The following is a 25,334-nucleotide window of genomic DNA, read 5'->3' on the forward strand; positions in this document are numbered from 1 at the left end:
GTATTTTTTTTCTAGTAATATTTTATTTTCTGGGGGTCGTGTGTTTTTTTTTTTTTTTTTGGTTTTTTTTTACCTGAAAATGTATTTGAAGTGTGGGACCCATCTTGTGAAGACCGTGTTATGAAACGCGTAAGTGTTTAAATTCAGACTCGGATACAACCCTCAGATACATTAGGAATATATTTGTTTGTTTGTTTGTTTTTCAAACTATTAAACTTTAATCTTAATTTAAAAATACAACAGAAAAAATACTGAATGATTACATACCTTATACGTCGTTGACGTTTTTGGTTTTAACCGATAATAACTTAAAAAAACACACCCATAGACTTATTTAAAAAAATATATAATTTTTTTAAAATGATAAACCTGGGTTTTGTCGATATATTTTAAATAATGTCAATTATTCACTACTCTTTCCACATGAAGAAAACGGCTTTCAGAAGGCGGGCAGTGTGCAAAGACAGACACGCTACTGACCAATCGTCAATGTTGTTGGAAATACGTAATAGGCTAGGGAAGTAATACGTCACGTGCTTAGCAACGGGCTTAACGACCACGAACCAGGTTATAAACAAACCAGCAACATGGCGTCGCTAGTTCATTTTTATGCCGTTAAGAAGGTTTTATTCAGAGTGGATGAACCGAAAAGCTTATTGAAATATAAACTACATCAATATCAAACCTTAAAATCAGATTACAGTACCATGAAGGATGTTTAATCTTAGGAGAAATATGTGAATAAGTTGTTGTATGCTGGTTGAGATTACTGTTATTATTGCAGGACGCTGTATAGTGATGCGCTGAGACGCGGGAGGGAGAGCGGAGTAAAACGAGATCTGTTACTGCTCCCCCTTCTGCGATTCAAAATGCATGCAGAGTTCTACCTGTGGACCTCCTCGCTTCGACACAGTAAGTTAACCTGTGTGTGTGTGTGTGTGTGTGTGTGTGTGTGTGTGTGTGTGTGTGTGTGTGTGTGTGTGTGTCAAACGTACATGCAGTTCATTATAGAAACTGAAAACTCTATGCGTTCGAGTGGAGTTTATTTTTAATAACCGATTTTGCCACAAATGATAATAAAAAACGAAAAAATTAATCTGTACAGATGCAGGTCATATTGATAGATCCATATTGACAGAGTTTAACAGCAAATAAAAAAAATAAATAAAAAAAAACACTGTGTAGACACTGCAGCCTGTGGCTCTTTAATAAAACTATCACACACACATAATTTAGTTGTTATTTGGCTCTTCAAACTTTAGAACAATATGCAAAAAAAAAAAAAAGAAGATAAGGAGACAAAAAACGACTGCTGGGATCATAACAAGCAGTGTGGATATCTTTAAATTCATAATCACCACATTACCATCAAGTCAAGTGAGATATATATATATATAATATGTATAATGTAATGGATTTGCTGGTTCATAAAAAAATAACTAAGCTATCCATCCATATAAATTATAAACAGACCTGCCAACCTTGACATGTTTCTTTTTGAGTAGCACTCTTTCACGTGGACATCTCAGGGGGTCCGGGGGGCTTCCCCTCAGAATTGTTTTAGGGTATAAAACAGCTAAATGCTACACTCTGGTGAGTTTTGAGTATGATTTTTTCAGTAAACAAAATAATGAGATTAGCTATGAATGTTTCAGTTTAAATTTAATTTTGTTTACCTTAGTATAGATGAAATCATTTTAATTTATACCAACTGAAAATTATTTCAAGTACAGAAAATAGCCATTTTTGTAGTATGTTTGTATTTTATTTACTGTCAGAACATAACAAATTGAAATGTATAAGCTTCTAAAACAGAGAAGCACTTTCAAAAAAGAAAAAGAAAACTTGTAAATAGTCACTGAGTCAGCACCAAATGTAATAGCTATCCAAAGTCGGCCGTGGAATAGCCTGGACTCGAACCGACAACCTCCAGGCTATAGGGCGCATCCTGCACTCTACGCGGAGCGCCTTTACCAGATGCGCCACTCGAGAGATCGTTACTTTGGACTCTAACCATATAATGCCCAAAGAGAAAAAAAATCAAATTCTGCACAAATAAATTGTAATAAAAATGAACTGCGACCAACTCTGTTTGATTAATCTGTTAAATATATACAGCCCTAATTATAATATATACATCGGCTGAATACAAAAAAACAGGCGATGAAGGACTTATAGTCCGAAACGTCCTGATAATTGATTTGTAATCAATTATTCTACCTGAAATATCCTTTTCTTTTTTCTTATTGATCATTTAGGTACACAGCAGTTTTCCTTTTTCTCAAACTTTATATATATATATATATATATATATATATATATATATATATATATATATATATTTTTTTTTTTTTTACAGTTTATTTCAAACTCATGGTCCAATGAGCATCTTTTTAAAACTGTCCCACATCCCGACAATGTAATGGAAAGTGATGGTGGAGTTTTCAGCCTCTTCTCTGGCGTTTGTCAGCTTTTCCTCGTAAAACCTCATGAACTCCGCTGTCTCCCGCTGGTGCTTCTCCTCCAGCTCTTTTATCTTCTCGTCTCGCCGTTTCATCTCTTCCTCCAGCTTCTCAAACTTCCCTCTCATCAGCTCCTTCAGCTCGCTCAATTCCTTCTGGTACTTGGCTTCCAGCTCCTCCTCCTTCAAGCGCAGCTTCTCTTCGTAATGCCTCCTCAGTTTCTCTTCTTTTGCTCGGATCATTTTTTCCACCTCCTGGTACATCTCGTTGGTGTAGCAGCTTCCTCCGTTGCCCGACACCATCGCCTCTATCTTCTCCAGCAGCTCGGTGACCTGGGTCCGATCACTCATGTTCTTGTTGTCGAAGGTGTGATAGCGGCCCCCACACTTCTCCACCAGCTCCCGGAGCTCCGCATCTGCTTCCCGCATGTGCTCCTCGATGGTCTTGCCATCTTTTACGCCATCTCCGTGGGTGAAGAGCACCATGGTGTAGCTGGCAGCTTCCTCGCCAAAAAGCTCCTGGATTTTCTCGACTGCTCTCTTCTCTTCCTCCGTGAACCGGCCCAGCTGAACAACCAGGAGGAAAGCGTGGGGTCCCGGGGAGGACAGATTAATACATTTTCCAATTTCGCGTGCAATGTCTTTCTCGGCGAGCTTTGTGTCAAACAAGCCCGGGGTGTCGACCACAGAAATGCCTCTTTGAGAGACGACTCCCTTTCTCTTCCCACACTGCTTTGTTATTGAGGAGAAGCCGACGCTTGATCTGAACTCCTCTCTGCCCAGGATGGTGTTTCCTGAGGCGCTCTTCCCAACCCCGGTCTTCCCCACCAGCACGATCCTCAGCTCAGTGGAGCAGTCTTGGTCTTGTTTAACTGGGATGCCAGCCGCCTCTTCTTGATTCTTATCCACTGATGCTGCCGCCGCTTCACTTCCAGACACTGGAAAAAGAACAAGAAAAGATTGAACTGTTTTAAAACCCACTTAATATCTCCCAAGAACAGAAACGCATTAGAATTCAAGGTTAGAAACTAGCACTAAGGGGCTCCCGAGCGGCGTGCAGGATGTGCCCTACAGCCTGGAGGTCACTAGTTCGAGTCCAGGCTATTCTATTGCCGACTGTAGACGGGAGCTCCCAGTGGGCGGAACACAATTGGCCGAGCGTCGTTTAGATCGGCCAGGGTGTCCTCGGCTCACCACGCACCAGCGACCCCTGTAGTCTGGCCGGGCGCCTGCGGGCTTGCCTGTAAGCTGCCCAGAGCTGCGTTGTCCTCCGACGCTGTAGCTCTGAGGCGGCTGCACGGTGAGACTGCAGTGTGAAAAGAAGCGGGCGGCTGACGGCACACGCTTCAGAGGACAGCGTGGGTTCATCTTCGCCGCTCCCGAGTCAGTGCAAGGGTCTTTTCTTCCTCGGGTGGACGGTGTGGTGCCTCCTCCATTGGCTCTTTTTGCCTTGTGTTTTCTACCTCAATCCTGTAGCAGCTTCCTCCGTTCTCTGCCACCATCCTGTCGATCTTCTCCAGCAGCTCGGTGACCTGGGTGCGATCGCTCATCATCTTGTTGTTGAAGGCGTGATACCGGCCCCCACACTTCTCCACCAGCAGCTTGAGGTCTTTATCAGCGTCCCGAAAGAACTCCTCAAATGTCATGCTCTCCAGGTCGTCCCTGCGGGTGAAAAGGACCGCGGTGTGTTTCAAAGCCCCCTCTCCAAACAGCTCCTGGATTGTCCTCAAGGCTCTCCTCTCTTCCTCTGTGAATCGGCCCACGGGTATGACCAGGAGGAAGGCGTGGGGTCCCGGGGCGGACAGCTGTACACATTTCACAACCTCCGATGCCGACAGGTTTGTGTCAAACAGGTCTGGTGTGTCGATCACAGCAATGTCCCTCCCCTCCACCGCTTCTGATCTCTTCTCACACGTCTTGGTTACTGAGGAGGCTCCAAACACTGACCTGAACTCCCTTCTGCCCAGGATGGTGTTTCCTGAAGCACTCTTCCCAGCCCCGGTCCCTCCGAGCAGCACCACCCTCAGCTCCGAGCAAACGGACTGGGCTTCATCAGCCTTGTGCCCTGACAAAGAAAAAAAAAAAAGTATTATTTCTTGAAAAAAAGAAAATACACTGTATAATTAATTCTAAAATAAGTTGTATTATTATTTATTTCTTAGCAGACACCCTTATCCAGGGCGACTTACAATTGTTACAAGATATCACATTATTTTTACATACAATTCCCCATTTATACAGTTGGGTTTTTACTGGAGCAATCTAGGTAAAGTACCTTGCTCAAGGGTACAGCAGCAGTGTCCCCCACCTGGGATTGAACCCACGACCCTCTGGTCAAGAGTCCAGAGCCCCTAACCACTACTCCACATTGCTGCCCTTTTAATTCTTTTATATATATATAAGCTTAATCCTCACCTTGTCATTTCACTATTATACCTAAACCAGGGGAGTTATATAAAGGACTAGGTGTAGGGCTAGTGCGTTTCTAACACAATCACTGCGACTGCTGAGATCACTCATTCTGTCAATATGCACGAAATAGGAGCAAACAGACTTGAAATAAAAAATAAATAAATAAATAAAAACTATGTTTATCCACTGTACTGTTTGGAACAAATGTCTTTTTTGTAATTTATAAAATTCTACCATTCCATGGTTTAAAACCTGACTGAGATCACATGGAGTTATGCAAGGACATAATAATAATAATAATAATAATAATAATAATAATAATAATAATAATAATAATAATAATGTTTTTCTTTATTCTAAAATAGGGAACTAAATGTAACAGAAGAATCTGAACAAGGGTAATATGCACATTATGGCCGTTAGGGCTCTGGACTCTGGACTCTGGACTCTTGACCGGAGGGTCGTGGGTTCAATCCCAGGTGGGGGAGACACTGCTGCTGTACCCTTGAGCAAGGTACTTTACCTAGATTGCTCCAGTAAAAACCCAACTGTATAAATGGGGAATTGTATGTAAAAATAATGTAATATCTGTATAATGTGAAATAATGTATAATGTGATATCTTGTAACAATTGTAAGTCGCCCTGGATAAGGGCGTCTGCTAAGAAATAAATAATAATAATAATAATAATAATAATAGATTAGTGATTAATTATCACCTGATTGCTTTTACCTATAAAACGCCAGGTCTGGCTGTATTCAGGAAAGGCTGCTTAGTTTCTTTTAATCCTCTCCTCCTCGCTGTATTTTCCGATCGGAGTTCCGTCTGCGGCTTGGGCGGGCGTGTCTGTTTGTGTGCACCGTCTGGAGAATCCGGGAGTGCCAGCTACTGTTTCTCTTACCGTTGTTTTTGTATTTTATTGTTGAACGGTATTTATTGTATACTGTTTTGTTTGATAGTGTTTTATTTATTTTGGTTTTTTTTTCTTTATTTTTCTAGTGCACGCTCTCATGGTGCCTAGTCCACGGATTTAACATCGCGATTAGACAGATTCTCGTTGAATACCTTTTTATCAAAGCTATCGAAAATTGCTTTACTCTGGTTGTTGGAATTGTGTTCCTAAGACTGTTATCAATCGGGATAAATTGCCACTTTAAACCGAGTTTGTATCCACGTTATTGATTATGGTTTAGAGCATTGTATTGGGGTTTGTATGGTTGTTTTTCAGTTTTGCTTGTTCCTGATGTGTAATAGAGCTACAGCTTACATTATCAGCACACCTGATGAGCATAAACACACCTTTGTTAGCTAGTAAAGAAGATTCTGTCTGATACCTCGTTCAATTCCTGTGTCACTCGATAATAAAACCCCGTTTTTAACTGCACTGCTGTCTCTGTTATCCTTCATTCATTTGAGGGAGACTTGAAGTTTTTGTGGTATAAGAAACACACACACATTAAGGCAGCAGTGTGGTGTAGCGGTCAGGGCTCGGGACTCTTGACCGGAGGGTCGTGGGTTCAATCCCAGGTGGGGGGGACACTGCTGCTGTACCCTTGAGCAAGGTACTTTACCTAGATTGCTCCAGTAAAAACCCAACTGTATAAATGGGGAATTGTATGTAAAAATAATGAGATATCTTGTAACAATTGTAAGTCGCCCTGGATAAGGGCATCTGCTATATTAATAATATATATATACACAAAATAATACTATATATACTGTGTATTGTGCTTCTCTGTAATGTGATATTTTGTAACGACTGTCAGTTATAAATAATGTTAGCCTTACCTGTAACTGGATGTATGGTCGCTTTGAAGCTCATTCAGTAAACTGTGAAAGCAGCCTTGTTTAACAAGTATAAATATAAAACAGTTTAAATATAGGACCTATGTCTGTCTTGTAGTAGTTTACCTGCACTGTCTATTTATTGTCGGTATCGGCAGATATGAGTAGATAATCATCGGCTATTGGGGGATCGGCCAAGAAAATCTTATAATGCACCCCTGTTTTCTTGCATTTGCTCGTTAAGTGATGCAAAAAACCCCCCAAAAACCGCATCACGACATCACTGCCTTGCCCATAACAGCGATACAATAGTTACCAGCCATACAAAAGTCCCCAGGTCGACTTTCGGTTGTCGCATTTTCTATTAAATTAAATTAAATTAAATTAAATTAAATTAAATTAAATTAAACAATGTATTGAAATCCATTATCATATGTACCTATCATCTTTGTTGTTATGTGTTAAATGACAGCGGTGAAGGTTCTTTGGTCGTTTTTAATGTCTTACGTTTACAGAGCGAGCACATCTTCCCGGGCCCATATTCAAATTATTTTACTTAATAATCAACACATAAGTTAGTTATTTATGATCTTAAAACAACACCAAATCAAATATGCAACGCCCAAAGTTTACAAACCCTAATTTATGGAACTGTAACACCCTACGAATTAATGTTGAATACACGTGGAGGCTGTGTGGTCCAGTGGTTAAAGAAAAGGGCTTGTAATCAGGAGGTCCCCGGTTCAAAGCCACTGACTCATTGTGTGACCCTGAGCAAGTCACTTCACCTCCTTGTGCTCCGTCTTTCGGGTGAGACGTAGTTGTAAGTGACTCTGCAGCTGATGCATAGTTCACACACCCTAGTCTCTGTAAGTCGCCTTGGATAAAGGCGTCTGCTAGATAAACTAATAATAATAATAATAATAATAATGTATATAGTACATAACTAAAACACCCCTATTTACTTATGGTAAATATATGTAGATGGTATATTCCTAAAATCTCCCTGTTCTGTTTTCCAATATTAAAAAGTTCCAAACCAAAACCCTGTCAGTTCAGCTTGTTACAGTTCCGTACTGCTTTGTTTGTGTTGTGCTCTTGTAGCCCTGAATAAATATATCTTCAAAGAAACAAGAAACGTGTGCAACAGCAGCTTACACTGGGATACTTTTGACAAACAACTGTGGATATCGGACAATTGCAATATACGCTGAGCCCTTGAGGGTGGAAGACCCACTCAAATAAAGATATGCATGCACAATTAAATAATAATAACAACAAAAGCTTCTGCTCAGAACTCAGATACAGGGGAATGCGGAAGGGCTGGGAGTCTCACGTGGTCACTACAAGAATTGGATCAAGCTTGTGCCTTTGCAATTCAAAAATATTAGCGGATGTAAATATCTCTGTGATGTATTTGTGAGGGTCTTTTAATAGAGCCTTTTATTAGAAATAGTGTACAGACCCTGATTAGCAGCAGTATTCGAACAAAATATTATTATTATTAATAATAATAATAATAATAATAATAATAAACTATGTGCCCAGCAAAGTACATAAAGGGGAATTATCTGACTACAACATTTTAATTTCAAACAACAAAAGCGAATTCGCTCTGGATAAAAGCGTCATGCTAAAAAGAAAACAGTGGGTTCAGTACGGATACGACAGGGCAGAGAAGCAAGGACAACAATATAAAGGTCAACTCTTTATTTTAAAAAAAATCCAAACATATCATGTCCTGTGGAGGAGAAATCATATACATACATATATATATATATATATATATATATATATATATATATTATTTAAGATCTGATGAAATGACAGATCTGGGGCCGTATTACAGAACAATAAGGTTTTGATTGCAGAAAAAAAAAAAATCTACAATAAAATCTAGTTAACAATAAATAAATACTGGTATTTAAAAATAAAATAAAAAGAATGAAGCAATACTTATTCAATTTTAGTCACAGGCTAAAGTAAAGCTAATAATAATAATAGTACTGCGATATGTTTGTGCCACTGGTGTGAAAGTGTGTACAGTAATAGTTTTGTACATTAAAGAGACCAGTCTTGTATTTTTCGAGTTACAATACATATACTGTATGAGCCGCTGGTTATAGTTCAATGAAGCATCTCGCTGTGTAATACAGTAACATGACAGAATCAACCCAGAATACTTCATATCTTATTCCACAGCATCCAAAGTGCACAGCTTTATCAGGGAGCGATATTAATATCGCTGGTGATAACAGAAGTCAAGATTCAGGGTTATACAGCCATTGTTAAATATTTACAATTTTCAGTCCAGTTTATGAAATCTGTGGGTACTATTGTAGGCAGTTAATATATTCTTAAAAGCAATAAATTAAAGGACCTCCAAAAACTGTAGGGGATAAAGAGATACCTTTGATTGTCAAGATCTCGGTGGGACCTCTACAATAAACAGTGTCCTATTATAATGTACAAACCCGTTTTTAATATCGCTCTCTGAAAACGATGGCGGATTTACACGTTACAACAAGCCAAAAATAGACCACATTCCAGACTGTTCAAAGTTCATAAATCGTGTTTGTTCAACATGAGCGAATGACTCAGTACTGGGAATCTCTTCTTAGAAAGATGGGATTTATTAAGCATGCAACAATATACAAGTTTGAAAATCACACAAAACAGTTACACAATTATAGTCACATTAAAAGCATTACAATGAGAACTGAGGTTTAAAACAGAAATACTAGTACATACTGACACAACAAGGGGTCACACAATGCCTGAATAGATATTTAAGAGTATTGTTACCTAGCCTGGAAAGCAGTCACTTTCAGCGTTCTGTTACCTTGTGTTTCTCCGAGTGTCAGGGCCCCCAACCTTGATGGATAAATACTGAGAGCTGAGGGCTCCAGGTGCAGTCTTGTAGTTTCTTAGTTTGAGCGAGCAGGGATCAGCGGTCAGCGGTCAGGGGATAGCGCAGGGGGCTAACGCAGAGGCTAGCGTAGGGTAGCAGGGGCTAACGCAGAGGCTAGCGTAGGGTAGCAGGGGCTAACGCAGAGGCTAGCGTAGGGTAGCAGGGGCTAACGCAGAGGCTAGCGTAGGGTAGCAGGGGCTAACGCAGAGGGCTAGCGTAGGGTAGCAGGGGCTAACGCAGAGGGCTAGCGTAGGGTAGCAGGGGCTAACGCAGAGGCTAGCGTAGGGTAGCAGGGGCTAACGCAGAGGCTAGCGTAGGGTAGCAGGGGCTAACGCAGAGGCTAGCGTAGGGTAGCAGGGGCTAACGCAGAGGGCTAGCGTAGGGTAGCAGGGGCTAACGCAGAGGCTAGCGTAGGGTAGCAGGGGCTAACGCAGAGGCTAGCGTAGGGTAGCAGGGGCTAACGCAGAGGCTAGCGTAGGGTAGCAGGGGCTAACGCAGAGGCTAGCGTAGGGTAGCAGGGGCTAACGCAGAGGCTAGCGTAGGGTAGCAGGGGCTAACGCAGAGGGCTATCGTAGGGTAGCAGGGGCTAACGCAGAGGGCTAGCGTAGGGTAGCAGGGGCTAACGCAGAGGCTAGCGTAGGGTAGCAGGGGCTAACGCAGAGGCTAGCGTAGGGTAGCAGGGGCTAACGCAGAGGCTAGCGTAGGGTAGCAGGGGCTAACGCAGAGGCTAGCGTAGGGTAGCAGGGGCTAACGCAGAGGGCTAGCGTAGGGTAGCAGGGGCTAACGCAGAGGGCTAGCGTAGGGTAGCAGGGGCTAACGCAGAGGCTAGCGTAGGGTAGCAGGGGCTAACGCAGAGGCTAGCGTAGGGTAGCAGGGGCTAACGCAGAGGCTAGCGTAGGGTAGCAGGGGCTAACGCAGAGGCTAGCGTAGGGTAGCAGGGGCTAACGCAGAGGCTAGCGTAGGGTAGCAGGGGCTAACGCAGAGGGCTAGCGTAGGGTAGCAGGGGCTAACGCAGAGGGCTAGCGTAGGTCTGGGGCACAGATTAGGGGCGTAGAGCAGAGGGCAAGGAGCTAAAGTTTACAGTCGGCTTTTATACTTTTCAAACTAAGAGATTATTTGAATTTCCCGCTGCATGCTCCGATTGGCTACTTTGTAGCGAATGGGCTTGAAACCTTGATTGATTGCTCCCCCCCTTCCTCTGTCTGATTAGTTCATTATCATAATCTGGAAAGGGGAAACTTTTAAAACGTGCATAACTTTTGCTAAATAATTCAGATTTTATTCTGTATTCCCCTTATTTTTACCATAAGAAATTATGTTTCTTTAGACACCAAACAAGTCTGGTTGCGACTTTAGTTAGACATTGCAAACAGTTTAATTCTCTTAGGGATGTATTACCTGGGTTATTCTATACTTGTTAGGCAATTTAAGAATAAAAACGATTGCATCTTGTACTCGCAGTGGTATTAAATCAATATGATGTGAAATTTGTCTTAAATCTTTAAGCTATTTCTCTCTTTTCAGACTCCTATGCTAAACCACCTCTCTCTCACTAGACAGGTTAATTAAATCATGGAGACGGGTTTGATTAGCCTTTTCATAAGTTCATAAGAACATAACATAAGAAAGTCCACGACATTTGCAATATATTTGAAATGACAATGTCTATAGAACCTACACATCGATGTCTTTTTCTTCACTGTGTTCATGATTTTTTTTCTGTGATTTTCTTTTATGGCTTTTTATTGGGGCAGCGGTGTGGAGTAGCGGTCAGGGGCTCTGGACTCTTGACCGGAGGGTCGTGGGTTCAATCCCTGGTTGGGGACGCTGCTGCTGTACCCTTGAGCAAGGTACTTTACCTAGATTGCTCCAGTAAAAACCCAACTGTATAAATGGGGAATTGTATGTAAAAAATAATGTGATATCTTGTAACAATTGTAAGTCTCCCTGGATAAGGGCATCTGCTAAGAAATAAATAATAATAATAAATGTTCAAATATCACAACAGTAACTTGTGAACGCATCTAACTCTATGCTGTCCCGTACATAACACTTCTCTCACAGGAGGTGGGGCTAGATCTAGACATTACACAAAGCTTACTGTTAAAGTTACACATACCAAAATAATGGATCATTATGGTTCACCCTGCAGTATATAATAAGACCTAAATGCTCAGACATATTTGTGCAATACAAAACTTCAAATCTAAAGTCATTTTTTCTTTTTTGCAGGGTTTGTTCAGATCTTGCAAACTAACAATTTTCTTTTTCTAACCCACAGATAGGAACAGTTAGGAAAGGGCTAAGTTAGGAACGTTCTGTCATATGCTATTTCCTAACTGAAATTAAGATAGGGAAAATCAGTTGGGAGAGGATTTTCGGTTATATCAACTCTCTTAAACTTGTAGTTAGGACCACCTGTCTCTTAAGACAAGATAAGACTATCATGTAGGATGCTTTTGTAATCTGGCCCCTGCTCTCAACACACTGCTGTGCAGGTGTGGCCTCTGCTGGCTAGTTCCTAAAGATGAGCGCTCACCCATTTGTACTTTCAACCAACTGCAGTTTGATTCTTGTTTTTTAAGGAAGGTGTAAGGAGTCTTAGGCAGCCGTAAATGTTCACTTTCAAACTAAGCCCCTGTTTAACAGAGAGAAGCAGGCTGCCTATTAGCACCTCTACGTGATGCGACAACTGTTGCTCTGCGCTCTCCGTCTTCTCTCTTCCTCTCTCTTTTGTTGTTCCTCACGCACTCTCTTCTTCATTGCCTCACGCTCTCTCTTCAACTCTTCTTCCATTCTTTTCCTCTCTTCCTCCTTCACACTCTTCATCTTTTCCTCCAGCTCCTTTTCTCTCTTTTTCCTCTCCTCCTCTCTCTTTTGTTGTTCCTCATGCACTCTCTTCTTCATTGCCTCACGCTCTTTCTTCAACTCTTCCTCCATTCTTTTCCTCTCTTTCTCCTGCTCTCTCTTCATCTTTTCCTCCAGCTCTTTTTCTCTCTGTTTCATCTCTTCCTCTATCTTTAGTTTTTTCTCTTCTTTCTTTTTGCGTTCCTCCTCTTCCGTCTCTCTCAGTATCCTCTCCTGCTCTCGTCTGATCTCTTCTTCTGCTTTCTGGTACATCTCGTTGGTGTAGCAGCTTCCTCCGTTCTCCTTCACCATGCTCTCTATTTTCTCCAGTAGCTCAGTGACCTGGGTGCGATCTCTCTTGTTCTTGTTGTTATTGAAGGTGTGATAGCGCCCTCCACACTTCTCAACCAGCTCCCTGAGCTCCTTGTTCTTCCCTACAAATGTTTCAATTTTCTGGTTGTTCAGTTTGTCTGCATGGGTGAAAAGGACAACTGTGTATTTTGCTGCATCCTTCCCAAAGATCTCCTGGATGATCTCCACTGCTCTCCTCTCTTCCTCTGTGAATCGGCCCACCTGTATCACCAGGAGGAAAGCGTGGGGTCCCGGGGCAGACAGGATGATGCTTTTGGCAATCACTTCTCTGATCTCTTCCACAGGACGCTTTGTGTCATACAAGCCTGGCATGTCCACCAGTTCAACGCGTCTCCCAGCCACCATCCCTTCTCTCTTCTCACACCACTTGGTTACTGAGTCAGCATCAGCACAAGATATAAACTCTCTTCTGCCCAGGATGGTGTTTCCAGAGGCACTCTTACCATTGCCAGTCCTCCCAACTAGCACCATCCTCAGCGTGTTGCTTGGAGACCCTGCAAGAGAAAAATAGCTTATTATATCCTTAAAGAAATAAAACCTATACCTGTAACTAGTTAAGCCCTGATTGCACTGGTCAGTTACAAACTATTACTTCAGACTTTATTACACTGAAAAAACAAGTCCTATATAAAAATCTTTGAAAATGAAACATTTGAAATCCACGACTCAAAAAGGAGCAACACTTCAAATGAGAGGGTTTTTTTTTTGTTTTTTTTTTAAATTAACACGCATCAGATTGAAGTATTTCAGGAAGCACATTTTGCCACTGAAATGAACTGATACAATAATAATCATCGACACACACAGGAAGAGAGACCTGTGGAAATCTTTTAGTGTCTGTACTGAAGGGGTCACACTGAGTTGACCAGCTACACGACTTTGTACCCCCAGATTCCTGACTTTGAACAGCTCTGGCATTGTTTAGATGTATTAAATTTCAGTTTTTCACATTGCTCACATCCTGTGCAGCAGTATTAGGGCATTCTGACCCAACCATTTATATTTCTCATTATCTAGTGTCTCATAAAATCAATTTTACTTACAGTTTGAAAGCAGTCCCGTTGGAGCATCCTTTACTTGAATGTTCTTGTTTGCTGTTACCATCCTGTCTATTTTCTGCAGTAGCTTTGTGACCTGAGTGCGATCGCTCATGTTCTTATTGTTGAAGACGTGGTATCTGTTTCCAAACTTCTCAACAAGCTGCTGGAAGTCCTCATCTGTGTCTTTTATGAAGTCTTCAATCGTCTGGTCTTCCAGTTTATCCCCGTAGGTGAAAAGGAGGACAGTGTGCTTCTCAGCTTCCTCACCAAACATCTCCTGCAATCGTTCCACCGTTTCCTTCTCCTCCTCGGTCATTCGTCCCAGCTCTATCACCAGGAGGAACGCGCGGAGTCCCGGGGCAGACAGGGGGAGACATTTCATAATCTCCTCTTCCACTGCATCAGCAGACCGCTTTGTGTCAAACAAGCCCGGAGTGTCGATCACAGCCACGGGCCTCCCAGAGACATTCCCCTCTTTCTTCTCACACTCCTGCGTCACGGAGCGGCCAAAGAACTCAGATTTAAACACTTTTTCACCCAGGATGGTGTTTCCTGCGGCACTCTTCCCAGCTCCAGTCCTCCCAACCAGCACAAGATTTATGTCTTTGGTTTGAACTCCTTTTGAATGTTTGTTAAAAAAAAGAAAAGAAAAGAAAATAAGCATATTTGAAATCGTACTTATAAAAATCAGTAAAATACCTTACAATAGTGGCACTATTGTGAAGGAAGTGCAAAAGCGAAGCACATTTTTCAGAGGAATTAAACACGTTATAACCTCCCTTCTGTGTTTGGGAGCTTACAAAGAGCGTCACAGCACATGTAAATACACACTAATAAAGAAGGCCTACATGTATGTTAGTTCTGTTCAAAAGCTGTCCATGACATTCTCCTAACTGTAATAAAGTGTTCAAACATTTGTATTCAGACCTTTTCAATGATATAATCAATCGCATTGATGAGAAGCCAATGCTGAATCATGAGCACCTTAAACAAAAGAAACAGGCTAACTAAACTCACAGCGATGTTCATGTTTCAAAACGAGGAATACACAACTTGAGAGTGCTGAAGAGGCCTGTGAATGCTTTCAAAATGAACACCGTTTCTTGAGAAACCAGTTATGCATTCTTTATTTAATTTTGAGTTGGAATCGCGCTTTGTTGTATAACCCTAATACAGCGAGTGTAATATAATATGAATTACTATCTTTACTCGGAAACCCAGTCATTATTAAATGAGTTTAATTCAACAAGTGACGCAGTTATTATTGACGTTACCTTTCTGGATTTGTAATCCACTAATTCAATTGGATTTCATTTTGAACCCTGAAGTGCATCGTTTTACTCTACAGCGTTATAACAAAACCACAACAAAACAAACAAACATAAAATCTCACCCATTTTCAGTGTTTGTTTCTCAATAATCTCGGATGATGGCGTTTCTTCCTGTTCGGATCAAATAAAATGTCTCCTGCCTCCTGTACTTTTTACTTTCATTTTCACCTCTTATTTCAGATTCTACATCACATGATGTTAACATCGAGTCTGATTTTTGCGTTTTTTTCGAACGCTGTTTTCTACTGTCCAGTAATTACAAGTGATAATTTTTCAGTAACTACAAGTGATAATTTTTCAGTAACTACAAGTGATCATTTTTCTACTTTTCAGAATCCGAGATTGTAGCATTTCCTCGTGTACAGATTTGGTGTTTTGTCATTAGATGTATTTGTTCTACTCAAGATACCAACATTTCGTTAGTGATAAATGGAGTATTCTTTACCTTACCAATACCAATAGCATACCTGCAATATCTGAACTACTTTTGGCACAACGACCTTATAAGAAGTTTGCTTTAATTGATACATGTTTGGAAATACCTGATTTCTATATTTTGATGTGTTTTGTTGTACAATCAAATATAACAGTTTAATATACGGGAAGCATCTATTTGCTCTCTGACGTATTTCTGAAGCACCTTTAAAATAAACGATTCAATAACAGCCTGTTGAAATGACTCCGGTGTATTTTGTAAATGATTGCTGTGCAATCTTGACTGGCTGCGCGTATATCTTACAGTTTGGAGGCTTTTTTTATCCTTTCTTCACACAAAAATAAGCACACAAACATTCAACATGAACGGCACTTTCTTCTGCTGCCCCCAAAATGCATCGAATACCTTCTCGCGGTCCGGAGCCTGCAGCACGCGCGTGACGCAGCCTTGCTGGTAAGAAGCTGCCGGTTCATTTTGCTGTGTGCTGCTTCATGTAAAGCCTGCAGTTTTCATTGCGTTTTACCGACAAAAAAACTTAAACTGGGGCGAATGTCCAAGCAATGAGTGAGTGAGTGAGTGTGCAGGGGTCGCACGGTGGTGTGTGTGTGCAGGGGTCACATGGTGGTGTGTGCGTGCAGGGGTCGCACGGTGGTGTGTGTGTGTGCAGGGGTTGCATGGTGGTGTGTGTGCAGGGGTCGCATGGTGGTGTGTGCGTGCAGGGGTCGCACGGTGGTGTGTGCGTGCAGGGGTTGCATGGTGGTGTGTGTGCAGGGGTCGCACGGTGGGTGTGTGTGTGCAGGGGTCGCACGGTGGTGTGTGCGTGCAGGGGTTCCATGGTGGTGTGTGTGTGCAGGGGTCGCACGGTGGGTGTGTGTGTGCAGGGGTCGCATGGTGGTGTGTGCGTGCAGGGGTCGCACGGTGGTGTGTGCGTGCAGGGGTTGCATGGTGGTGTGTGTGCAGGGGTCGCACTGTGGTGTGTGCATGCAGGGGTCGCACGGTGGTGTGTGCGTGCAGGGGTCTCACGGTAGTGTGTGCGTGCAGGGGTTCCATGGTGGTGTGTGCCTGCAGGGGTCGCATGGTGGGTGTGTGTGCAGGGGTCTCACGGTAGTGTGTGCGTGCAGGGGTTCCATGGTGGTGTGTGCCTGCAGGGGTCGCACGGTGGTGTGTGTGTGCAGGGGTCGCACGGTGGTGTGTGCCTGCAGGGGTCGCACGGTAGTGTGTGCCTGCAGGGGTCGTACTGTGGTGTGTGCATGCAGGGGTCGCACGGTGGTGTGTGCATGCAGGGGTCGCACGGTGGTGTGTGCGTGCAGGGGTTCCATGGTGGTGTGTGCCTGCAGGGGTCGCACGGTGGTGTGTGCCTGCAGGGGTCGTACTGTGGTGTGTGCATGCAGGGGTCGCACGGTGGTGTGTGCATGCAGGGGTCGCACGGTGGTGTGTGCGTGCAGGGGTTCCATGGTGGTGTGTGCCTGCAGGGGTCGCACGGTAGTGTGTGCGTGCAGGGGTTACATGGTGGTGTGTGCCTGCAGGGGTCGCACGGTGGTGTGTGCCTGCAGGGGTCGCACGGTAGTGTGTGCGTGCAGGGGTTACATGGTGGTGTGTGCCTGCAGGGGTCGCACGGTGGTGTGTGTGTGCAGGGGTCTCACGGTAGTGTGTGCGTGCAGGGGTTCCATGGTGGTGTGTGCCTGCAGGGGTCGCACGGTGGTGTGTGCCTGCAGGGGTCGCACGGTAGTGTGTGCGTGCAGGGGTTACATGGTGGTGTGTGCCTGCAGGGGTCGCACGGTGGTGTGTGTGTGCAGGGGTCTCACGGTAGTGTGTGCGTGCAGGGGTTCCATGGTGGTGTGTGCCTGCAGGGGTCGCACGGTGGTGTGTGCGTGGAGAGGAATTGGAGTGCAGGTTTGGCGCAGAAGAGGGGACGGGAGGCGAGGGCATATAAGGCGGTGCAGGGGAAGGGTAGAGTAAAAGAAAAACTACTCAAATCATTTATTTTCACTTTCGACTCCCAGTCCCCTTTCCTTCACTTTATGATTTTATTTTGTGATTATTTAATTATTGTCAAAATTGGCCTTCATCTACTCTCGGCTGCAGTCTCATTTCTGTCCGAAAAGAACCTGAAACGCTACAATATATTGATGGGCATTACATAAGAAAATGAGATGTCCTTTTTTTGGAATACCATGTTTTTTCTCAAAAATGTGTTTTAATATTAGACTTTAATAAAGAACAACACCTGCTTTAATTAGCAGCAGTGTGGAGTAGCGGTCAGGGCTCTGGACTCTTGACCGGAGGGTCGTGGGTTCAATCCCAGGTGGGGGACACTGCTGCTGTACCCTTGAGCAAGGTACTTTACCTAGATTGCTCCAGTAAAAACCCAACTGTATAAATGGGGAATTGTATGTAAAAATAATGTGATATCTTGTAACAATTGTAAGTTGTCCTGGATAAGGGCGTCTGCAAAGAAATGAATAATAATAAAATAATTAATTTTCATGTATCTATTTCAGTGCAATGCAGTTTCTTCTTTGTAATACATTGGGTTTTTTTTACATTTACATTTTATTTGTTTTTCATTAAAAAATAATGTTTTCTGGGGAGAGTAAAAAATACATTAACTTTGATTCATGTACTCAGGGTTACTCTTAAAAGAATTCACGATCCAGTTTATGGTAAGTATTCATGTGACAGACATGGACCAATCAAAACGCAAGACTCCGTCCCAAAAACCGTGCCTGAGTCATACCTCAGCAAAGCCGTTGTGGAGGAGGATGGTAATTCTGTGTTTCATCAGCAGGTGGCGCTGGCTGGCTGCAAGCTGGAGGGATCAGTGCTGTGAGGTAGGCTGTACAAAGCAATGCTTCTCAACATGATATTTAAACATGGATGGATCTGTGAGGCTGTTTGTTGAGTTAAAATGATAAACATCATTAACGTTTGGAGTCTCACGGAATGGACAATGTTCGCATCCTTTTTTGTGCAATTTCTTTAAGTTGGAGACACAAGTACTCCACCCTTTCTGTGACACGAGATGAATCGGGGAAAAGCAGGAGAGTCAGATCACCCCCATTGGTAAAATCAACCTCGTGGTTATAAATGATTTGTGTTTATGTATCTCTTGACCCCCTGTTGCAAATTCTTTTCTTTTCTTTTGTCTGATGGGATTTTTATTGTATTGTTTTGACAAAAAATGAAAGAATAAAACTGAATCTTTTGACTTGTCTGGTGGTAACACTGAAATCATGTCATTTATCATACTCAATATTAGCAAGGTATCACCATCAAGAAAACTCAAGAGACAGGGATATGTCAAAATGTAACATGTATTAATGCAAGCAAGATTTCACACATTAGCACAAAAAATCTATTAATACAAGCTCCCCTCACAGATTCTTAAACATGATGACTGTAAACTAGGGGACGAGTAAAACAAACAAACACATTGGCTTTGAAGCTAGAATAAGCTCAATGTGACTCGGCTCCATGGACTCTTGACAGGACAGTAACTGTCTTTGTGTCCTTCAGTCCCCTCAGATCTTTGTTAATAGAGAGTGTGTGAAGTAAAGAACACAGATGGGAGGCTCACGTGTGCACAGTGTCATTCAAATCAATTCAAAGGGTTAAATATAAAAAGTATATCTTGGCTGTGCTGTGGCTTATGTTGATGTCAACATTAAAATAACTGAAGCTGTTTTCACTAAATCAGGTTCTGCTGAATCACTCTCATCATTTTGTTCTTCCTTATCTATCATTTTAATATCCTCGCTCCGCTGCTACTCCTCCCATTGCCCTTCTGCTCCTGCTAGTCACCTTTGTCTTTTCTTTTTCTTGCAAGATATCCTATTGCTCCTCCTGCTGCTGCTGCTGCTGCTGCTGCTCCTACTGCTGCTGCTGCTCCTAGTGCTGCTGCTCCTAGTGCTGCTGCTCCTAGTGCTCCTATTATTATACCCAATATTTTCCAAGGTATACCCCCCCCACTTTGTGCCTGATTTCTTGCCTCTTTTTTTCTCTCTTCCTCTCTCTTTTGTTGTTTCTCATGCATGCTCTTCTCCTTTGCCTCACGCTCTCTCTTCAACTCTTCCTCCATTCTTTTCCTCTCTTCCTCCAGCTCTCTCTTCATCTTTTCCTCCAGCTCCTTTTCTCTCTTTTTCATCTCTTCCTCTCTCTTTTGGTCATCCTCATGCACTCTCTTCTTCATTGCCTCACGCTCTCTCTTCATCTCTTTCTCCATTCTCTTCCTCTTTTCCTCCAGCTCTCTCTTCATCTTTTCCTCCAGCTCCTTTTCTCTCTGTTTCATCTCTTCCTCTATCTTTAGTTTTTCCTCTTCTTTCTTTTTGTGTTCCTCCTCTTCCGTCTCCCTCAGTATCCTCTCCTGCTCTCGTCTGATCTCTTCTTCTGCCAGCTGGTACATCTCGTTGGTGTAGCAGCTTCCTCCGTTCTCCTTCACCATGCTTTCTACTTTCTCCAGTAGCTCGGTGACCTGGGTGCGATCTCTCTTGTTCTTGTTCTTGTTGTTATTGAAGGCATGATAGCGTCCTCCACACTTCTCAACCAGCTCCCTGAGCTCCTTGTTCTTCCCTACAAATGTTTCAATTTTCTGGTTGTTCAGTTTGTCTGCATGGGTGAAAAGGACAACTGTGTATTTTGCTGCATCCTTCCCAAAGATCTCCTGGATGAGCTCCACTGCTCTCCTCTCTTCCTCTGTGAATCGGCCCACCTGTATCACCAGGAGGAAAGCCTGAGGTCCCGGGGCAGACAGGATGATGCTTTTGGCAATCTCTTCTTTGATCTCTTCCAGAGGACGCTTTGTGTCATACAAGCCTGGCATGTCCACCAGTTCAACGTGTCTCCCAGCCACCGTCCCTTCTCTCTGCTCACACTGCTTGGTTACTGAGTCAGCATCAGCACGAGATAGAAACGCTTCTCTGCCCAGGATGGTGTTTGCAGAGGCACTCTTCCCATTGCCAGTCCTCCCGACTAGCACCATCCTCAGCGTGTTGCATTGAGACCCTGCAAGAGATAAAGAGCTTATTATATCCTTAAAGAAATAAAACCTATACCTGTAACTAGTTATACCCTGATTGCACTGGTCAGATACAAACTATTACTTCAGACTATTAAACTGAAAAAACTAGTCCTATATAAAAAAATCTTTGAAAATGAAACATTTGAAATCCACGACTCAAAAAGGAGCAACACTTCAAATGTGAGGTTTTTTTTGTTTTTTTTTTAAATTAACACGCATCAGATTGAAGTATTTCAGGAAGCACATTTTGCCACTGAAATGAACTGATACAATAATAATCATCGACACACACAGGAAGAGAGACCTGTGGAAATCTTTTAGTGTCTGTACTGAAGGGGTCACACTGAGTTGACCAGCTACACGACTTTGTACCCCCAGATTCCTGACTTTGAACAGCTCTGGCATTCTTTAGATGTATTAAATTTCAGTTTTTCACATGGCTCACATCCCGTGCAGCAGTATTAGGGCATTCTGACCCAACCATTTAGATTTCTCATTATCTAGTGTCTCATAAAATCTATTTTACTTACAGTTTGAAAGCAGTCCCGTTGGAGCATCCTTTACTTGAATGTTCTTGTTTGCTGTCACCATCCTGTCTATTTTCTCCAGTAGCTCGGAGACCTGAGTGCGATCGCTCATGTTCTTATTGTTGAAGACGTGGTATCTGTTTCCAAACTTCTCAACAAGCTGCTGGAAGTCCTCATCAGTGTTTTTTATGAACTCTTCAATCGTCTGGTCTTCCAGTTCATCCCCATGGGTGAAAAGGAGGATAGTGTGCTTCACAGCTTCCTCACCAAACATCTCCTGCAATCGTTCCACCGTTTCCTTCACCTCCTCGGTCATTCGTCCCAGCTCTATCACCAGGAGGAACGCGCGGGGTTCCGGGGCAGACAGGGGGAGACATTTCATAATCTCCTCTTCCACTGCATCAGCAGACAGGTTTGTGTAAAACAAGCCCGGAGTGTCGATCACAGCCACGGGCCTCCCAGAGACATTCCCCTCTTTCTTCTCACACTCCTGCGTCACAGAGCGAGCAGAGAACTTAGATTTAAACACCTTCTCACCCAGGATGGTGTTTCCTGCAGCACTCTTCCCAGCTCCAGTCCTCCCAACCAGCACCATTTTCAGCTCAGATGACCTGGGTTTGTCTACATAATGAGCCATACATAATCCTTTTCTGTAATGAAAATGACAAAAGTTTATAAAATTCTCTCATTATGTCCCCACTTGAATAACTTTAACTGACTACAGCAAAATGTACATTATATTTTTGTACTGATACACAGTTAAGTACAACACAATATGAGTGATTTAGGTGTGTTTTCAGTCAAAGAAATTGGATCCACGTTGATCACATTTATTGGAAGCAAAGTCGGATCCCATTTATTTTTTGAGCAATAAAATCTGAACGTGTCTCTCATTCTAGGAGGCTGTGTGGTCCAGTGTTTAAAGAAAAGGGCTTGTAACCAGGAGGTCCCCGGTTCAAATCCCACCTCAGCCACTGACTCATTGTGTGACCCTGAGCAAGTCACTTCACCTCCTTGTGCTCCGTCTTTCGGGTGAGACGTAGTTGTAAGTGACTCTGCAGCTGATGCATAGTTCACACACCCTAGTCTCTGTAAGTCGCCTTGGATAAAGGCGTCTGCTAAATAAACAAATAATAATAATAATAATAATAATAATAATAATAATAATAATAATAATAATAATAATAATGCTAAATCTAGTACATCAAATCAAACTGTATTTCTATAGCGCCCTTCACACCAACAAAGGCGTCTCATAGCGCTTTCAGGAGTCGTTTAAATTGATTTCAGCTCCTCTGATATTAAAAGAGGAAGGTCGTTTCATAATAATATTGGAGCTGGGCGACTAACAGAACGCCCTGCCCAAAATCACACATCGGGGCCCTGTTCCCCTGTTCCTCATAGCTGGCTAACTGAGTTAGCTATACTAGAGTTAGCCGGATAACTTGACAGAAGTCTGGCTTTTTCCGTTCCTCAAAGCAAGCTTATAGTCTAGCCGACTAAGTTACCATAGCAACACATCCTTAATCTTAAACCTGCTCCAGCGCAGGCTAACTTAAACAGCCGGATCTGTGTATAAAAACTTGTACTTCTACCCAATGAAAGCGCTTGACACACCCCTCTAAAATGACAGCGCCCTTCCTTAGAGATCCCATAGATCAAGGAGCAATTTTAATGAGATTAGCTTTTCGTAGGGAAAGAGGACTGAGAGATCGCCAAGATCCTTTGCATCATTCAGATGTTTTTGTATTTGAGTGCTATTTTTCTAATAAATCTACTTGAGTCGTACATCGCCCATACCACCCAGCGCAGCGGTGCGTTGACAGTAACACAGACTACATGCATACGGGCTGTGCTTTTTTGCTAGTGGCACATTCCTATACTCAGTTGGCGATTAATTAGTACAACATATTACTACAGTATTATATATTAAAAAAAGAACAAGGGCAAATTATGACAAAACAATAGAGAGCTCACCATTCTCATGCAACAAACTCTCAGTCCATGTTACATTCCATTACTACAAGCATGCAGATTTAAATTGGACGTGTGTGAAATAATTATATTGGGGTAAATACATAGCCTGTGTAATAAATGCATTCTTTTTTTTAAATTACACATTTAGCTGATTTCCCCCCCTCCCCAAGCTTCCTCTCTTGGCAGCAGCAGCACTGTTGCATTTAGTTGTGATAATCCTTTTATATTCCTCAAAACTTTCCATGATAAGCTCTTGCTCAGTCAGGATGAAAAAAAGTTGCTCTCTCTTGCTCAGTCATCCTTCGTGAAGATCCTTGTTTCAGTGCTCTGCGATCCTCCCTTTTGAGGGAGCATGAGCGCGCGCAATTATCCGGATTTCTTAAATCCGAATCGAGTTAACGAGACACTTCTAGCCTTTATTCGCCCCAACGGCGAATACAGGCTAAAAGTATCTTTATCGGGTTAATTGAATCCGGCTAACGTCTGATTAGCCTGAATTAGATAAACCAGCTAGGAGGAACAGGGCCCGGAAGCGAGGCGCCAAAAGGTAATTTGGTGCACTAGATCAGAAACCCGTACTTTTTTATTTTTTATTTTATTTTTATTGAAAAAAAATGAATAAAAACATTTCCAATAATAAATAAAATAAAAACTACGGGTCGCTCACATCGTATCCGTCGTATGAACAGAAATACAAAAAACAAAACAGAAAGTAAAACCATGAGTCTAGATTAGAAGCCCAAACGTTATTATATTGTGTACTATTTTGTCAATATATATATATATATATATAAAACCAAATCTCATAATCTTTAAAAGGGACCTGTCATGTATTTCCTAAATAACGTTGATAATCGCTGGATAAATATAATTAGCAAACTGATTGGTCACTTTTCACTGACTAATCAGACAGTAGGCCTCTCTCTCTTCTCTTACGAACAACATATAATCAGCTTGTGTCTGAGGATCGATACAGATTAATATAAAACATGCGGATACACTACAGTTTAAAAAAAAAACAAAAAAAAAAAACTTACCCATTTTTGTTGAAACTCGATATTTTCTGTCTATAACATTAGGCCGTCTGCTGCCTGTTCCAAAAGCGTATACTTGCGCGATGACGTCACACGCCTACCTCCCCAAGCACGCTTATAACTCCGCCTCTGCAGTGACACAATTTCCAAGTCCTCACACTGATCCTCTGATCCCACACAAGTGAAGTCGTTTTTTATGTTTACGGAATCTACTTTTCTCTGTATTGTCAGTGTCGTAACATGTAATATGCACATTTTATTTATGTTGTTCAGATAATGAATGCATCGGCATTGCGTTCTAAATAAACCATTTAATCATCATTAGTATCATTACATTTATAAAGGCAGTATTAATTAATGCGCTTACGTTTTCATATAATATATACAAAAGCAGTAATCGTTAACTATTTGACATCTGCAAGCATTGTTGGGGATGGTCTTGATGTCAGCGTATTTTAAAAATATTGCTTGATACTCTCTGATTAATATCCTGCCCTCCGCTTCTTTGGAAACTGTTCAATTATCCGTGTGTTTCTATTGTAACAATACTGTTAGAACGGAACCCTATAAAAATGTACCACTGGATTTTATTATTATTATTATTATTATTATTATTTATTTCTTAGCAGACGCCCTTATCCAGGGCGACTTACAATCGCAAGCAAATACATTTCAAGTGTTACAATACAAGTAATACAATAAGAGCAAGAAATACAATAACTTTTGTTCAAGTGTGACAAACCACAATTCAATAATACAGCAGATAATAGTGATAGTTACATCAGGATATGATTAAATGGTGATAGTTACATCAGGATGTGATTAAATACAAAGTACTACAGGTTAAACACTTGGCAGATTACGATATTCTGAAGTACAGGATTAAATGCAGTAAAATAGGGGGCAGATAAGAGCAAAATAAAGCACATTTACATGAAGGGTGATAGTGTCCCAGGATACAAACAGAGGAGTTCTACAGGTGCTCTTTGAAGAGGTGAGTCTTGAGGAGGCGCCGGAATGTGGTCAGGGACTGGGCAGTCCTGACATCTGTAGGAAGGTCATTCCACCACTGCGGAGCAAGGGTGGAGAAGGAGCGGGCTCTGGAGGCAGGGGAGCGTAGAGTCTTCTAGTGCAGGCGGAGCGGAGAGGTCGAGTGGGGGTGTAGGGAGAGATGAGGGTCTGGA

General features: G+C 42.3%; 2 protein-coding genes across 2 annotated transcripts; both read right to left on the reverse strand.

The window, feature by feature from the left end:
- Positions 1 to 1,743: 1,743 nt before the first annotated feature.
- LOC117432779 (uncharacterized) lies at positions 1,744 to 15,847 on the reverse strand. The gene is made up of 6 exons (XM_059019246.1): positions 15,222 to 15,847; positions 13,832 to 14,446; positions 12,248 to 13,282; positions 3,836 to 4,526; positions 3,586 to 3,590; positions 1,744 to 3,441 (listed from the first exon to the last, which is right to left on the reverse strand). The coding sequence occupies exons 1-6, from the start codon at positions 15,223 to 15,225 to the stop codon at positions 2,372 to 2,374; spliced, it is 3,420 nt and encodes a 1,139-aa protein (XP_058875229.1). The 5' UTR covers positions 15,226 to 15,847; the 3' UTR covers positions 1,744 to 2,371.
- Positions 15,848 to 18,891: 3,044 nt separating this feature from the next.
- On the reverse strand, positions 18,892 to 24,251 carry LOC117968033 (GTPase IMAP family member 8-like). The gene is made up of 3 exons (XM_059019258.1): positions 24,154 to 24,251; positions 21,143 to 21,789; positions 18,892 to 20,596 (listed from the first exon to the last, which is right to left on the reverse strand). Exons 2-3 carry the CDS (start codon positions 21,774 to 21,776, stop codon positions 19,389 to 19,391), a joined length of 1,842 nt encoding a protein of 613 aa, XP_058875241.1. The 5' UTR covers positions 21,777 to 21,789; positions 24,154 to 24,251; the 3' UTR covers positions 18,892 to 19,388.
- Between the last annotated feature and the right edge of the window lie 1,083 nt (positions 24,252 to 25,334).

Source organism: Acipenser ruthenus, unplaced genomic scaffold (genome assembly GCF_902713425.1).
Source record: "Acipenser ruthenus unplaced genomic scaffold, fAciRut3.2 maternal haplotype, whole genome shotgun sequence".
Classification (NCBI taxonomy): Eukaryota; Metazoa; Chordata; class Actinopteri; order Acipenseriformes; family Acipenseridae; genus Acipenser; species Acipenser ruthenus.